Here is a 17,504-nt window from a genome sequence, read left to right on the forward strand (position 1 = left end):
GCACGCCCGAGGGCCCAGCCCTGGGCGGGCGGCGGGCGGGGCTTCGCGGGTCCCGGCACCTGGGGGCCGCGCGCTAGGCGGCAGCAGCGGGCGCGGGGCGGGCGCTGCGGCCGCGCGGTCGCTCTTGGCGGGGCGGGGCGTGCGGCGCGCGGCTGTCGAGCACGGGGCCGCGGGAGGAGCAGGATGGCGGCGGCCGCGGGCGAGGCGCGCCGGGTGCTGGTGTACGGCGGCCGGGGCGCGCTGGGCTCCCGCTGCGTGCACGCATTCCGGGCCTGCAACTGGGTACTGCGGTGGGGCCGCGAGCGCCGGGGCCGCGCCGCCGGGGGTGGGCGCGGGGATGACGGGGGCCGGGGCCCTCCCGGGCAGCCCGGGAGGGCAGCCTGGAGGAGGCCGGGGGGCCCTGGGCACCCCAGATGTGGGTGCTTGCACGTGCATGCAGTGAGCTAGAAGTCTGTTCCTGTCTCCGAGTGGGTGCCCACGCCCGGCCCTAGGTGCGGGGATTTTGCTTTGCAAGGACAGTGGTGGGGGGCTGCTCCCTCGGCATTCGCCAGGCCTGGGAAGTAGGGCATGACTCGGGAGAAAATTCCGTAGAGGGAGGAAGACAAGAGGAGCGGAATTGAGGGGACATGGAGAGAGAATGAGAAGGAAAGATCTGGAATTATACTGCCTGCCTCGGGCTACTAGTCTTCTGACCGTGAATTGCTTGCTTAATGTCCTCGAACCTCAGTTTCCCCATATGTAAAATGGGGATAATGATAGTGTTTACCCCTTAGGGGAGTTGTGAAGATTAAATGAGATAATTGGACTCGTTGCGTCTAAGTTATGTGACTCGTGGTAGGAACTGTTTAAATGTTAGCGGCTATTGATATACTTATTTTATATATAAATATATATATTATTGATATATTGATAAATACTCATGTTTAAGCCTCCATTGGGCCTAATACTTTGAAGGCTCAGCCCCCAAATGCTGGGGGCTTCTTTGTTTGCAAAGGCTGTTTCAACTGCTCTGGGTAATCAAGTATCTGCTCGCAGAGGGCTGCAAATAGGAGCCCCCTGGTCACTGGCCAGGGACCCTGAGCCGGGCCACCCAGCAGGGCGCAGTGCATTCCCGTGGACACTGCCCTGGGTCTTCTCGCTGCAGCTCTCACCTGCTTGAAGTTGCGCGGCGCTCTGGGGAGCCTTCCTGGGAGTTTAGTTAACAGCAGCAGCCTGGCGAGGGTGCCCTGGGACCAGAGAGAGTCCCAGGGTTTTCTTCTCGCTCAGAATCTGGTATAGGAATATGCTTCTCAGGGATTCTAAACATACCACCCCTTTCCTGCCATCTACCAGCTCGGAACCTGGGAAGACTGATTTGCAGCGTCTTCCCAGGTCTGTGGAGATGGGTGGTGGTGACAATGGGAGGAAGCATTTAAGGAGTGCAGGCCAGGGGCCAGGCACAGCGCTCCCCATACTCTTAATTGCATTTACTCTTCCCATTAACGTTAATACAGTAGTCCTGTTGGTATCCACGTGTTACAGAGGTCAGGGCTGTGCTGTCGCTTGGTGGGGGCACTTCCCCCTGCTGGGTGCTCAATTTGGTTTACCTTTGACTTGACAGAATCTGGTGAGCTGGTTGACCTTTGGCTCTCTGTGTTCCATCTGTGTCCCATTCCCCTCCCCCCTTCTTCATTCATAGGGTCTCTGGGAGGATGAGATGCAGCCATTTCTTTGTCTCTGCCCTCCATGGCTTGTGACATAGAAGTCGTGAGTGTTCTTGAGTGGATGCTGATCTGGCAGAACCAGGATTTAAACCTGGATCTGTCTGGTTCCCAAACCCGAAGCCATCCCTCTATGGTCTGGGACAGGGGTTGGAAAACTAGTTCTCCATGGGCGGAATCCTGCCTGCCACCTGTTATACAGCCCAGGAGCTGAGACTGGTTTCACATTTTTAAATGGTTGAAAAGAAATCAAAAGAAGATTTTGGGATGTGAAAACTATATGACATTTATACTTCAGGATACAGAATTTTATTAGTGCACAGCCACGCACATTTGTTCTCCTCTCGTCTATGGCTGCTCTCTCGCTACCATAGCAGAATTGGGTAGTTGCAACAGAGACCAGAGGGCCAGCAAAGCCTGAAATATTTACTCTGGTTCCTTATAGAAAACGTTTGCAGACCGCTGGTCTGGGAAGTCTCTGGAAGTGCAGGGTTTGGCTTTCAGAGGTGAGAGTAGAAGAAAAATGAGGTGTTTGGAGGCTGAATGGGCCTCAGTAAGGGGTAGGCTGGCTGACGCCAAGCATCGCTGTGAGGAGTGGGAGAGGGCAGTAGCTGGGTCCTTTCTTCTAGTGGGTTTTCATTTAAGCCTTTATCTGTTTCCACTCTCCACCGTTTCTGGGCGTGGATCTTTAAAGGAATAACAACTTATTATCTCTTGACCAAAGCTGTTTTCTCCTTCGCTCCAGTGGGTTGCCAGCATCGACATCGGGGAGAATGAAGAGGCCAGTGCTAGTGTCGTCGTTAAGATGACAGACTCATTTACTGAGCAGGCTGACCAGGTAATTCCAGAAAAGGCCCCGCTGAGCATCGTTAGGGGAACTCTGGGCAGGAGTTTCCACCAGCAGTGTGTTCCTCCTTTTGTTTCAAGTATTGTTTCTCTATTTATGAGAGCCATTTGTACTCATTGAAGGAACTTTGGAAAAAGTGAAAAAAAAAATAGAAGGAAGATAAATTATCTGTAATTTCTTTCTTTCTTTTTATTTTTTTTAAAGATTGGCACCTGGGCTAACAACTGTTGCCAATCTTCCTTTTTTTTTTTCTGCTTTATTTCCCAAACCCCTCTCCCCGGTTACATAGTTGTATATCTTAGTTGCAGGTCCTTCTAGTTGTGGGATGTGGGACGCCGCCTCAACGCGGCCTGACTAGCAGTGCCATGTCCGCGCCCAGGATCTGAACCCTGGGCCACGGCAGCAGAGCGCGTGAACTTAACCAACTGCTCGGCCACGGAGCCGGCCCCTGTAATTTATTTCTGATTAGCTTACTGTTCTCGTTTTGCCCCATTTGCTTGTCTTTCCTATGCATACTATATGTTATTAGTTTTACAAGTTGAGATAATCTTGTATTTTATATTTTATGGTCAGCTTTTTTTAACTTAACATTTCATTTAAATACTTCTCCACATCACTTAATAAAAGCTCCGTGTTGACATGTAATTTTTAGTTTTATGGATTGGTCACAATTTCCTTAGTTTCCACCTATTGTGCGTTTAAGTTTTTTGCAGTTTGTCTTTTTCACCATTATCAAGAATGCCGTGGTGGACATCTTTGTCTCCATCTCTGATTATTTAGGATATTTGTAAAAAGTGGAGCTCCCAGTTGAAAGCACGAATACTAACCAAACACGTTATTTTTAATTATAAAATGATATGCTATTGTGAAACAAGAAGTCAAACAAAACTATAAAAATACAACTAAACTGTGAAAAACCTGTTTCTCTCTGCGATAGTGTCACTCCCCAGAAGGAAGCACTGTTGACAATTCAATGGGTATCTTGGTATCAATATCCAAGATGCTCTTGGAAGAGCCATTCCAAGGAGCTGCCGGGAAGACTCCTTTGTGTGGCTCTCTTGCCAGCGCATCAGCCCACGTTCCCCAGGACACCTCCACATTCTTTGTGTGATGTGCCAGTTTTCACAAGCACCCGGTGATGCAGGCGGCCAGGTGGTGGTGGTCCCATTTGATAGCGGAGGAGACTGACTTTCAGAGACTCAGTGACGTGGCAACAAGCTAGCTAGTGATGGAGTTGGAAGCGTGGGTCTCCTAATGAGACTTACGGGCAACTTATTAACCAGAGACTTATTAAACACTTATTAACCAGACACTTATTAACCACTTATTAACCAGAGGCTTATTAAGCACTTGAATGAGTTCAGGGGCTGCTTTTTGTTTAGTTATGCTTTCTCTAGTTATGTGAACACTGTTGGGCGTTTTAGGGTCCTTAGCTAATTTTTATAACAGACTTTAAAAATTTTAAAAGTGGTGCATGTGTGATATCGAAAATACAGTAAAATAAAAAGAAAGGGGAAATCATTTCTAGTCCCACTGTGCAGTTGTTTCGTTATATTTTCTTCTAATCCATTTCTCCAAACATATACATGTATAAATCTGAAAATTAAAACCTCTAAAACGGTGGGCATTTGCCCTTTCTAAAGCATCAGTTTGACATAGATTAGAATGTAAAAAGCCAGCTGGCTTATTCTAGAATATAGATTTTTGTTGTTCTTTTCTTAATATGGTCCTAATGTTTCCTACGCTTAATGATACATATTGGCTTTAATGGGCTTAATAGCAAACCCGACATGGCATTGTTATGTGTCAGGCACCATGCTAAGTGCCTTGTTCACATTAGCTCGCTTAATCTCCATAACACCCCCAAAACAAAGTTTCTGGTTTTATCTCCTGTTTAGAAATGGGGGGTTTAGGCACAGAAAGGCCCTGGAATTTGCTCAAGGTCAAACATGTCGTAGGTGGCCTAGCCAGGATTTGAACCTGGGCAGTGGGATTTGATGTCTGCGCTCCTGTCTGCATGCTGAGCTGCCTCTCTGCAGAATAGAATAGCTTCCTGTGAATCAGGTAGTAAATGCTAAAACCAAGTGCAAGGGGAGCACCTGGGCTTAGAGCCACGTGGCCCTGGCAGGTGTGGTTCTCTGTAATCAGTGTCTCTTCTGCTCCTGTTAATTGCAGGTTCTGATGTCCATGTGCTTTGTTGATGTGGTCCTGTCTGAGACTTGACTATACAGTGAATCTTTAAGAGAAAGGTTGAGAAATGTCTTAGTTATTATAAGCTTTAGCTTTTAAAGTCATTAACCCTGTCTACTTCCCCTCCCCCACTCACCCATTTAAGAATTTCTGGACAAACAGCATGACATCCACTTTTTGTTTTGGAAGCTCCAGAAGAGGAAATTGAATCCTAACATATGTGAAATTGGCCCTCTGGGCACGAAATTCACCAGCAACAGTGAGGAGGTGAAGAATTGAGAAAGGCGTTAAATCTAGAAAACTATTGGGCAGAGAGCAAAATTTAAGGGGAAGGAATTTAAAAATGCATAGATATTGTAAAAAACAAGTCAAACAGCTGCACTGTAGCTGCGGACTCCAGGCTTCCCTAAAAAGTGGAGTATGCACGGGTTGTGTACACACAGATGTCAGGTGACCCAGCTTCCCGCAGCTGGGATCTGGGCTCTGGCAACAGGACACGGCTTAAGAATGAAGGGAGGGGGCAGCCAGGAGAAAGGTCACCAAAAGATAAGTTGGGATTAGCTGAAATACTCAGGAATTGAGGCCAAGGAAAATTCAGGAATCTTCTTGAAAGGTTTAGGTGTGGACTGTTGGGAGAGAAAAGATTGGTTTCATTGCCAAAGCATTCTCTTTGAAAGAGTACTTTGAGGCCTCAGAATTTGCAGGGAAGAGCAGTCAGGGACTGAGATGTTGCTGCTGGGAGAGACAGCATCTTGTGTTGTTTTAAGATTGATCTTAATGAAGCAATTGGGAGGCATCATCTCGGCCATTCCAGAGAAATATGGACAAGGGTCGTGGTTGTTGGCCTAGGTTGCCTATCGTCAGATTTTGTTTTAATAAATTGTAACAGAAGGACATGTATATATTTTCAACACTTTAAAAATTTCAATCAAACAGAAGTAGAGAGAAAATTAAAATGAACACCTGTGTACTCAGTATTTACCAACATTTTGCCACTGACTGTATTTTTTTATTGCTCTTTTTAAAAAAATAACCTCTTTGGCATTTTCTTTGAGAGTTGTAGTTAAGGGGATTTTTGTATTGGGCGAGAGTAGAATTGATTATCTCAGATTATGATTCTGTGATTTGCAAAGAAAGTCTAGAAAGAAATATACCGGACGGTTAGCCGTGGGCATTGAAGCTCGGTGATTTTTCTTTTTTGAGGAAGATTAGCCCTGAGCTAACTGCTGCCAATCCTCGTCTTTTTGCTGAGGAAGACTGGCCCTGAGCTAACATCTCTGCCCATCTTCCTCTACTTTATATGTGGGACGCCTACCACAGCATGGCTTTTGCCAAGTGGTGCCATGTCCGCACCCGGGATCCGAACCGGCGAATCCTGGGCCGCCGAAGCGGAACGTGCCAACTTAACCGCTGTACCACCGGGCCGGCCCCTCTCGGTGATTTTTTTTTTTTTGACCTTTTCCTGCTTTTCTTTATTAATTGTTTTATTCCAGGGAATGCTTGTGTCCCCACCCTTTAGAATGTTTAAAAGAAGGCTCTAGATTGCTTTATAAACTTCACTTTGAAATGTAATTGGGCTTCACTATCCAACATGCTTGATCCTAGATTGGTCCTACATCTAATTTTGAAAATAATTGCCAGGTACTGTTAACTGATTTAAAAAGAAATGAAAAATAAACTGATGTATCTGTAAAAACCTCTTTAGGTTTCCCTGACAGTTTATGTGTCTTTTTCGTCCTTTTGTTTAAGGTGGCTGCTGAGGTCGGAAAGCTATTGGGTGAAGAGAAGGTGGACGCGATCGTTTGTGTGGCTGGAGGATGGGCTGGGGGCAGTGCCAAGTCCAAGTGTGAGTCCTTTTCTCCGTTAATCATTCGCTCTGCTCTTTTTGCAGCTGGCACGGGTTGGGTCTATACTCTGTGCCAGCCCAGGCGTTTTTCTGTGTGTCTCGAAGAATCTTTGCAGGAGCTCTGTGAGGTAGGGGTTAACACCCCCATTTTGCAGATGAAGAAAAAACTTCCCGTAGAGGGGACTAGGGGAGGGGACATTGAATTTGAAGTTTAAAATAGAGGCAGAATGAAATCAGCATTGTTTCTGCCCTGATCTTACAGGGCTTAATTCTGGGTTTGGGGTGTGTGTATGAAATGGAGAGATCAATCTGAAGGTCAAAAGGACTCAACATTGAGCTTTTATTAAAGCTGAGTACGTTTTTCAACTTTTTATTGTGAGCGTTTTCAAACCGACAGAAGAGTTGAAAGAACAGTTCACTGAACGCGCTTCTGCCCTCCATCCAGATTCGCTCGTTGTTAACATTTGCTACAGTTGCGCTCTCTTGCTTTCTGGCATGTGTGTCCTCTGTGTATTTTTTTGTTAACCTTTTGAAAGTAAGTAGACACTTCACTGCATTTCACCATGCATCTCCAAACATTAAACCCATTCTCCTGCTTTATCATAATACCATTACCATACCTAAGAAAATTAACAGTAATTCTATAATATTAATAATATTTAGCCTATATTCAAATTACCCCAGTTTATTCCATATGATTTATAGTTGTTTTCCCTAAATAATTTAAAATCAGGGTTTATGCACTGCATTTTGTTGTGGTTTTTAGTCCGTTAATCTAGAATTTTTTTTTTTCTTGTGATAGACTTTTTTGGTGAGTCCAGGGCACTTTTCATATAGAATGTCCCACATTCTGAATTTGTCTGTTTCTTTAAGGTACCATTGACTTTGTTCCCCTGGCCCTGGTGTTTCCTGTGAACTGGGATTTAGGTCCAGAGACTGGCTTAGATTCAGGTTGAATATTTAGGAGGGGAGAATTCTTCCTGAGTGGTGGTGTGTGCCTCACGTTGCATCCCCCTGGGACTCTCACCCTGTCAGTTCGCCCTCCACATCCATCGTGATGCCACATTGGATGGTGGGTAAGGTGGCAGCAACAGACTTCCTGTAAAGGTGCATTTTTCTGTTTGCAATTAGTAAGTGATCTGCGGGATGCTGCTTTGGCGTTGTGTGTGAATATCCTGTTCCCGAACACTTTGAGCCTCCAAATTCCCAAAACCTAATGGTTTTAAGCGTCCATGGCTAGTCCCTGCCTGAGTCAGTTAGCCCAGTTGGGGTTGGACAAGGAAAGCTTTCTAATTCTATCATTCCTTCTGCATTTCTTAGTTAAAGCCATTTAAGAAGGAATTGATTTTCTGTGAACCACACTTAAATGTGAAACTGGTATTTTGTGGGGTGATCAGGTTGGCAAAACACTCTGATGGCCTTTTGGGTGTTTGGGGAACAAGAAGTGATTGATGTGGATCCATCAATTTTCTTTTCAAGTCGTTTTTAGCAGGGAAATGCAATACCTTGGTTATCACCTACTGAAGACCCCTATCACCTACTGACGACCCCACTCCCATGTCAGGAGGGCTTTCTTTCTAGACCCCTGGGTCCTGTGTGCCCTGTAAGGGAGGGAGGGATGGTTGCTCAGCCATGAGGTGACGTACGTTACCACCTGTTCCTCCTTACATCTCTAGCAAGGCCAGAGGGATAAAACCAGTGTGAGGCGGTTGTTGTTTCAGCTTTCGTTTAAAGAGTCTTTAAAGCTGGCATTAAACTTTCAACCATAAAAAATGTAGCTCTATAAAAGCTCTCTTTATGTCCATGTGGTAAGTCCCTCAGATTTCTATCACGGGTAAAAGCTGACTTAGACATGTGGTTCTTATTACAAATCCAATGCCCTTCACGAAGGAGAGCAATCTTTGAGTTACAGCCAGTCCAGCTTATCTGTTAACCGTCCTCGTTTATTGGCTAAAATGTTACCACTTTACAGGTGACGAAGGTGAGACGCGGGTGATCCCATGACCTGGATTCGAACCCGTGTCTCTGACCACAAGCCCTGTGCCGTTTGTACTAGACTTTGTCGTAGACAGGGGCCGGGATAGTGGGGACGGCTGTGAGTGCTTCCTCGAGTGTCGGGTGCCGTGAGTTGAACTCACATTTCCATTTCACTCAGCTCTCTTTAAAAACTGTGACCTGATGTGGAAGCAGAGCGTGTGGACGTCGACCATCTCCAGCTACCTGGCCGCCAAGCACCTCAAGGAAGGAGGCCTCCTGACCTTGACTGGGGCCAAGGCCGCCCTGGAGGGGACTCCTGGTAAGCCTTCATTTCCCCGTCTGTGAAATGGGAACGCTCACACCTGCTCACTGGGGCTGCTGGGCACTTCGTGAGGTGAGGAATGTGAAAGCCCTTTACCCCTTAAGGACCTTTACACTTGGCTGGATTTTGCTTCCTTTTAGGCCTGAATCTTTAGGGGAATGATCCTTTCATTTGATTGTCCTCATGTTCATGGTGGTTAAGGAGCGCCGTAATCTGGCACCTCCTTCCCGTCTGGTTTATTTATCTGTGATCCACCCAGGGAATAATGCTGTAGTGGATATTAATGAGTTAAAAAACATGTATTATCATCACATTCTGTTCATGTGTCCCAGGGAAGCGGCTTGGCCATTGGAAATAGTGTGGGCTGTAGAGTGAGAGAGGCTGGGGTGGATTCTTCACCCTAGCTATGTGGCCTTGAACACATTATCTGATCTCTTTGACCAAATTTCTGCTGTAGTTTCCTTAATTGTAATATACTGATGATAGCATCTGCCTTGAACAGTAGCTGTAGAGCATTAGAGAAATTGATCTATATAAAGTGCCCAGCACATGGTAAGTCTTATTATAGTCACTTTCTTTTTTCTTTGCTGAGGAAGATTAGCCCTGAGCTAACATATGTTGCCAATCTTCCTCTTTTTGTATGTGAGCTGCTGCCACAGCATGTCCACTGACACACGAGTGGTGTGGGTTCATGCCTGGAAACTGAACCCAGGCTGCTGAAGCAGAGCACACTGAACTTAACTGCTAGGCCAACGGGGCTGGCCCCTATGGTCACTTTTTTCATTTCACATATATTCTCATTTAATCCTGGAGAGTAGATGTCATTATTATCTTTTTCAATATACAGGTAAGGACACTAAAACTTAGAGGGGTTAAGTAACTTGTCTGGGTTTATGCCATAAGTAAGTTACAAACTTACCTCGAATTGAAACCCTGATCATTCAAATTGTGTGCTTTTCCCGTGACACTGTGCAGATGCCAGTTTCCTTCGCATTTTTCACTCCCTGTGTTGGTTTCCTAGAGCTGCCATAACAACGTACCACAGACCAGGGGGCTTAAATAACAGAAACTTATCCTCTCTCAGTTCTGGAGGCTGCAAGCCTGAGCTCGCGGTGTCGGCAGGGCTGCTTCCTTCTGAGGCCTCTCTCCCTGGCTTGCGGGTGGCCGTCGTCTCCCAGTGTCTTTCCACGGGTCTTCCCTCTGTGCGTGTCTGTGTCCTAACCTCTTCTTTAGCACCCACCCTAATGACCTCATTTGAACTTAGTTACCTCTTTAAAGGACCCGTCTTCAAAGACAGTCACGTTCCAAGGTGCTGAGGGTTAGGACTTCCATATAGGAATTTTGGGGGGACACAGTTCAACCCATAACACTCCCTTTGGGCCAAAGGAATTTAAGTGGGGGCGGGGTGGGGAGACAGACAGGCAGAAAGTGTCTACCTCCGCGACCGAAGTTAAACTCAAAAAACCACAGGAGCTGTTTTTGGACTTCTTTAGTACGTGGGAGAGACTGAGCACCTTTTCAATTTTAAGGTAAGTCACTGAACTGTGAGGCTCTTACAGATGGATGATTTATTACTACTCATTGTCTTACTACATTTCTCAGAGCATATGATCTTACAAGTCCGTGGCTATTGCAATAATTACATCCGTGTAAATATTAGATGTTAGTTTGGGTGAGATCTGACTTTTATTAAAGATGACAGGGAGCAGAGGCACTAGTGAGTAACTAGAGAAATGAGTAATGGCTTGACATTTACAAAAGAAAACACTAGGCCTGAAAGACTAATTTTTCTAAAGGACAAAACAGTCTCTTCCTTTCTTTTGGTTTGTAAATATCTTTCTTTACAATTTTGGATAGTGGTTAAGATCGCTGGCGCTGAAACTTCACGGGTTGGTTTTCTATTGTGGTTTTGCCACCTACTTGCTGTGTGATATTTGGCAGGTTACTTGACCTCTCTGAGCCTCAGTTTTGTCATCTGTAAAATAGGGATAAATAAATAGTAATACCTCCTTTATATGGTGGTTGTGACTTGTAATCATCTTAATGCATGTAAATGGCTTAGAAAGGTATTATGAGAGTCAATAGTAAATGTGAACTTTTATTATTAGTTGCTCCGGGCTTCTTTTGTCCAGCTACTCCTGCTTCAGGTGTTAGTACGTTTGTTCATCTTTAAGCTCATAGTTAGAGGTTGTTAAACTCACTTGAGTCATGAGATCTTTTAACTTTGGTTCAGACCCCAGAAAAATCTGGGGAAATCTATGAAAGCAAATGATGAACAGGCTTAGTAGGCCTTCAAACCCAAGAAGAGTCGTTGAAAAATGGAAAGTTTTTGGCGCCAGCCCAGTGGTGTAGTGGTTAAGTTCACAGGCTCCACTTCGGCGTTCCCTGGTTTGGATCCCGGGTACAGACCTCTGCACCGCTCATCAAGCCATGCTATGACAGCCACCCTACATATACAAAGTAGAGAAAGATGGGTACAGATGTTAGCTTAGGGCTAATCTTCCTCAGCAAAAAAAAACCAACAAAAAACGAAAAACCCAGGAAAGGTTTTCACTTGGAAAGATACTGAGAAAACCCCCACCCTCCTATTTCCAAGGTTGTATTTGTGGATTGTCCTCTGGAGGATAAACTGTGTCAAATTGGTGGTGGTCACTCTTGTTTACCCTGTAAGGATCTGCACTGTGTTTGGAAATCAGTCTTTAGGGGCGACATCGATCATTTTATAGTTGGGAAGACCGTATTTATCTTCTTAATGAGATGCATTTTTTTCATATCTTGGAAATGATGCCCTGACCCAAATGGTGCAGAATTCTGTAAAGGTAAACCAGCAAGGATGCGGGTTGCTGGTTGCTTGTTCGTTTCTTTCTTCATCAGGTTCCCTGCTCTCATGTGGTTTGGATGAAATTCAGAATGAGCCCCGGGAGTGTGCTGGGGATGGGGCTGGATGCGTGCGATTCCTGTGCTGGTTTTTGTTAATCGCTGTGGGGTTGTTAGATCCTCATATCGCTGTTGGCCTCCTGCCCCTGGTTAAACAGAGGGGCCAGAGATGGGGAAAGATTCTTCTCATGCTTCCAAATACCTTGTCGAGACCTTGACCCTCTTTTGCAATGCAAGGTTGCTGTTGGAGGGTTTGGTGATTGGGTCCTCGGCTGGGCTGTGACCCGCTTCCCCCTGGACCTCTGACGCCTCCTCAGCTGTTGGCTCTTTAAACAGCACGTCTGCTGGGGTCTTCAGGAGGCTGCTGACCTCTGGGAGAAGTGGTTTTCTGGAGTAGGAGGGGTGTTCAGACATTTAACCATTCTTTGCATCTGTGATAGCGGCATTTAGTGAACATCTACGGTGGCTGCTGTGGGGACTATAGAGAGGAGACAGACCCTGTCCTACCACGTGTCTGCAGGGCAGACAGAAACCTGTCCTAATAAAAGGCATGCCTTGCTTCAGTGAGCAAACATTCGCTGACTGGTGGGAGGAAAGGAGGGCTAACAGGTAGCATGTGTACTTACGTCAGAATTGCTCAAGCGGTGTACTTTAAACAGACGGTTGGAGGCCAGGGTGCATTACTTCTGTTAATTTGATGGGAAACATTTATTGAGCACCTACCTTATGCTCAGTCCAGGGTTAAGTCCTTTATTCCCATTTTACAGATGGGATGACTGAGGATCAGAAAGGTTTTGAGAACTTACCCAGGATTTCTTTAGTGGTAAGTGGAAGAGCTGGGGTTTGAACTGTGCAGCCTGACGCCGTAGCCTGCACTCCACACGACGGCTCGATTTTGCCCACAAGGAGTTATCGATCCGGGGGTTCAGAACCCACCTCTTGCATGGCCTTTAACCTCTCGCTCGGCCTCGGTGCAAGTCTGTATGTGAGTGTGAGCACGTTACTCACCCTGTCCGAGCCTCAGTTTCCTCAGTAGTAAAAATAAGATCAGCCTCCTGGCATTTGTGGCGAATGTTAAGTGCCAGGCCGGCAGGAGGGGCACTTGAAATGTTACATCCCTTCCACTTTCTCTCCAGAGATGTCCGTCCTTCTGTTCTTGCAGACCTCCTCTGGACCCTGGTGTGGTGTTCTCTGGACACACCACTGGTGGCCGGTGGTCACTGAGCTGTTTTCTCCCCGTTTCCCAGGGATGATTGGCTACGGCATGGCCAAGAGTGCCGTGCATCAGCTCTGCCAGAGCCTCGCCAGCAAGAACAGCGGCATGCCGTCCGGGTCTACAGCCGTCGCCGTGCTCCCGTAAGTCACTGGCGGCTTCCCAGTTGCTGCCCTCCTCTGCCCTGCTGTTGAGAGTTACTGTCGCTTTCCACCAGGGACTTGCGTGTGCCATCACCTTGGCTTCTAAAATTCGCCAGAAGCCCCGAAGATACTTCTTCAGGTGCTGGATTATCCTGGGCCGTCCAGAATGGTTGATGGGCTGGTGGGCTGGGTCTTTCTTGCCTCTTGGTTGTTTTCTTTCCTCCTCTCTATCCGTCCCTCCCTCCCTCCTTATTACAAGTAGCCAATGCACTTTATTTTAATATTTGTAGTCTGTCTTTCATGTCATTATAAGGTCAGTGTAGAGGAGAGCCTGTGTTTAGGCTTTGTGTGTATGTGTCGGGGGAGCCTAGGGGACAATATGGGAGATGTTCCTATTTGTGATCAGGAAGAAGGTCCCCAGTCAGCTGTCCCAGGAGAGGCCGCTGCTCTGGAGGTAGGGTTCTTTCTCACCAGAGGGATTCCGGCACCATCTGGCTGCTCTCTTGCTGTAGTCCGAGAGAGTGGACGTTGGCACTGCTGGGTGCCTAGACTTTTCAGTCCCCCTTTATTTGTGAGTGTCTGCGATTCTCTGACCTGGTCCCACAGCGATTTTGAACAATTCCCGAGGACTGGTGTTCTTGGGAGAGTCACACATATCTGAATTCTGTGTGCTCTTACTGAAAATCATAAGGTTTCAAAGCAAACAGCCACAAAACAAAGGATGAGACTTTCTCATATTTAAAGGAATATTATTATTACTATTCAAAAATCCTTAGAAATGAGTCTGCCCCAGTTTAGGGTGTGAATGAAGACATAAACAGCAAAGCAATTTACTGTAAAGGCCATATTTTAAAATGGCAGCAGGTGGCTCTTTCATTTTGCTCCTGTCTGCCTGAAGGGTGAGTCACAACGCGCCTCACGAATTACTGGGATGTGATCTCCGTCACTGTGGACGGCTCCCTGGCCTCTCTCTCATTATCTGCATGTCATCTCTGCCAGAGGCTCACGGTGCATTTTCCTGTCTGGGGAGGAGTGGCAGCTGTTATACAGGGGAGGCACACATGACGAGCTTATCTCTGCTCCTCAGGGTTACCCTGGATACCCCGGTGAACAGGAAGTCGATGCCAGATGCCGACTTCCGCTCCTGGACGCCCTTAGAGTTTCTAGTCGAGTGAGTATTGCAGCAATCATGTCAGTGATTAAGCGGCTTCCAGCCCCCGTTCTCTGCCCTTTATGGGCTAGAGGACAAGTCCGTGTTCTCTTGGTTTATTAACACGGGTGGTTTTGTGAGGTTACCAGCCTCCGAGGGTATATCACACATTCGTGTGAATCTCAGAGTGGAGGGGTCCATGGTGCTGAAGTGAATCCTGGCTCCTCCACTCACCAGCGAACAAACCTGAGTGTGCTGTTCAACGCTCTAGGCCTCCCTTTCCCTGTCTGTGTGATGGGGTCCAGAATACTTGTTAGGAAGATTAAATGTGGCAGTGTGAGCCAGGCACGTGGCACCATGTCTGAGCCACAGCGAGTGCTCAGTGAATCTCTGCTCCTGTTGACGTCATCATCTCTGTAACGAGGAGCAGCTGTGTGGGAGCAAGACGCCGATCTAGGAGGAACATCTGGGCTCATGTGTGTGAATCAGTGCTGAGCCGCAGACCCACAGAGGGTGGGCTGGGACAGCCATCGTTCCAGAAATCATGTTCACCTGTTTGTAGCATTTGAAAACTCAGGTGACAGGTCGGCATAAAGTTTGCTTTGAAATGTCCGTGAGCACGTTACCTTCTCTGCCATCCATGGTTAGAAGGGCATCTCTGTCACCTCCTCCGGACTGTTGACGAGGCTGAAGGAGAAGGAAGACAGTTTATAGCCTGCCTGAGTGCCACATGTGCTCCTACACATCCAAATGAGGCTGGTCCCCCACAGAGCCCTCCCCTGGAGATGGGGTCATGACATCGTGCAGTACTTTAGGGAGTTTTAGCATTAATTAGGGAGTTATTAATTAAGCCTCTGTAACTTCACTTGGAGGGGGAGCGCCAATGACTTGACTGTTAAACATCAACTCTGGTCTAGATTATAGATCGGCACTAATGAATGTCCCGGGAACTCGTCAGTGCCTTCTAATGAAAGAAGGTCCAAAGTCCCAGCCGGGGGATTGTCAGTGGACGGTGTGCTCAAATGTAAATGTTTTGTTTTAAACATTATCAGCTACGTGCTATCCCTGTGAATTCGTTGTGTACTTTTTTCATCCCTATCGTGTTAGAGGAGATCTTTTCGACTCCCCCAAACGGTTAGTTATTAAATGCCCCCATTCCTGCATTTAACAGATTTTATTGTAATAGTCTGTTTTTTGTATCTTTTTTCCATTGCTTGGCACAGCTGTGGGTGCTCCATAAATGTTTGCTAAAAAAAAAAACAAACAAATGAACTTCTTTTTCTTTTAAATTTCTGGGAAGGTAATATAGCATAAAGTATTGTGTGCATGTCTATCTCTTAGAATTAACTAATTAAAATCTTTGTTTTGTTTTGAGTTTTTTTTTGGGTTTTTTTGAGGAAGATTAGCCCTGAGCTAACATCCGCTACCAATCCTCCTGTTTTTGCTGTGGAAGACTGGCCCTGAGCTAACATCCTTGTCCATCTTCCTCTATTGTATATGTGGGACGCCTGCCACAGCATGGCTTGATAAGTGATGTGTAGGTCTGCACCCAGGATCCAAACTGATGAACCCTGGGCCGCCAAAGCAGAGTGCATGAACTTAACCACTATGCCACCGGGCGGGCCCCAATTAAAATTTTTTTTAATCACTTAAAATCATACCACTGTATTGTAAAAGATTCCAACAATGCAGAAAAATACAAAAATGCAAGTTAAAGTCTCACCAAATCCTGCCACTCAGGAATTAGAATGAACCAGTACTGAAGTTGCTGGGGACCTGCGTATGTGTCCATGATGCCTGGTGGCTTTTTCACATCCCCCCAAGCCATTGATGTGAATATAAGCATGTGTCCAGATTTTTGCTTGTAAAACGTAAAGCTTCTCTTCTTTCTTCTAGAACCTTCCATGACTGGATCACAGAGAAAAACCGACCAAGGTCAGGGAGCCTAATCCAGGTGGTAACCACAGAGGGAAAGACGGAGCTTATCCCGGCATACTTTTAAGCTTCATCCTCAGTTCCTGCTGGGGACCTGCCAGAAAAGTCGTTAATCTGTCTCAGTGTGGCTGTGTCTGGCCCTGTATCTTCTGCAATTCTATTCGTGGTACGAGATAGTGGGTCCTATTTTTCTCTCACCTAATGTGCATTTGTTCTCCTAGGACAGTGTAAAATGTTTATGTGAAATAAAAATGTCTGAGAGTGGAGGCCTGCAGATAGCGCCATGAATCTGTGTTAACTACGTAAATTTAGGAGGTCCCTGAACGGCCCCCTCTGTATGGGCGTCATCTTGAATTGCTTTTGAGACTCCGTTTATCTGTCCCTGACAGTGACTGTCGACTACTTTAGAGATTTGTTGGTGTCGGGGACGTTTTGGGGCCTGACTTATTGTGAATGTTATGTTCACGTCACAGTTTTTGTAGTCTCGAATTAAACTGCCTTAAAACTCTTTGTGGTGTAAGCAAAACCCCGTGGGCTCCGTTAAGATATCTTTCTCCTGTGCAGTTGCCAAGTGTGCAAGAGAACTGCTTGTGGTTATTTGCAGTTTGTCTTCCTAATAAATGGCCTTCGTTTATTGTGTTGTCTTTAATCAGCTACAATTCTATGCAGTCAGAGATGAACACACTGGAATCATGGGCTCCTAGCAGTCTTTAGTCTCATGTTCTCTCAAGGGGTGGACTCAAACCCTGAAATGAAGTTTTTCAACGTGGTAACACAGGCACGGTTCCCTTTCGGGCGCATCAGACTCTGAGAGGGAGGGGTAGCCATGTGCTTTTAGGAACGTCCCTCCGCGTGACTGAGACAGGCTGTCCTGACTGAGAGCTAGGATCTTCTCCCCATCATTTTACAGATGAGGAAACTAACCCCAGAGAGATGACTTACCATCCTTGTGCCACTAAGTGGCAGAGCTAAGCTCGGAACTCTGGTCACCAGGTGGCTGCTGTTCATAAAAGCCTGTACCATGGGTTTCTTTTGATTCTTTTCTTTTTTTTTTGAGGTAAAAGTCACATAAAATTAATCATTTTGAAATGAAAACATCAGTGGCATTTAGTATGTTGACAATGATCTGTACCCACCACCTCTGTCCAGTTCCAACACATGTTCATCACCCCACACCCACCAAGCCGTCACTCCTCATCCCCCCTGCCTCCAGCCCCTGGCAGCCACCAGTGGGCTTTCTGTCTCTGAATTTACCTATTCTGGATGTTTCATAGAAATAGAGTCATGCGCTGTGTGGCTTTTTG

General features: G+C 46.4%; 1 protein-coding gene across 2 annotated transcripts; it reads left to right on the forward strand.

Moving 5' to 3' along the window:
- The first annotated feature begins 76 nt into the window (after window positions 1-76).
- Window positions 77-16,834, forward strand: QDPR (quinoid dihydropteridine reductase). Of its 2 annotated transcripts, XM_070613104.1 has the most exons (7): window positions 77-282; window positions 2,446-2,538; window positions 6,487-6,583; window positions 8,739-8,879; window positions 13,007-13,115; window positions 14,203-14,286; window positions 16,162-16,834. In XM_070613104.1, the coding sequence occupies exons 1-7, from the start codon at window positions 184-186 to the stop codon at window positions 16,265-16,267; spliced, it is 729 nt and encodes a 242-aa protein (XP_070469205.1). In that variant the 5' UTR covers window positions 77-183; the 3' UTR covers window positions 16,268-16,834. The 2 variants fall into 2 exon arrangements, with proteins under 2 accessions (XP_070469205.1, XP_070469206.1); XM_070613105.1 differs by lacking the exon at window positions 14,203-14,286 and having other exon boundaries at window positions 120-282.
- The last annotated feature ends 670 nt before the right edge of the window (window positions 16,835-17,504 follow it).

This window comes from Equus przewalskii, chromosome 3 (genome assembly GCF_037783145.1).
Source record: "Equus przewalskii isolate Varuska chromosome 3, EquPr2, whole genome shotgun sequence".
Classification (NCBI taxonomy): Eukaryota; Metazoa; Chordata; class Mammalia; order Perissodactyla; family Equidae; genus Equus; species Equus przewalskii.

Coding starts and splice junctions, on each gene's coding strand:
- QDPR (XM_070613104.1), top strand. CDS start 184: ATGGCGGCGGCCGCGGGCGAGGCGCGCCGGGTGCTGGTGTACGGCGGC. Junction 283..2,445: donor CATTCCGGGCCTGCAACTGG/GTACTGCGGTGG, acceptor CCTTCGCTCCAG/TGGGTTGCCAGCATCGACAT. Junction 14,287..16,161: donor CCCTTAGAGTTTCTAGTCGA/GTGAGTATTGCA, acceptor TCTTTCTTCTAG/AACCTTCCATGACTGGATCA.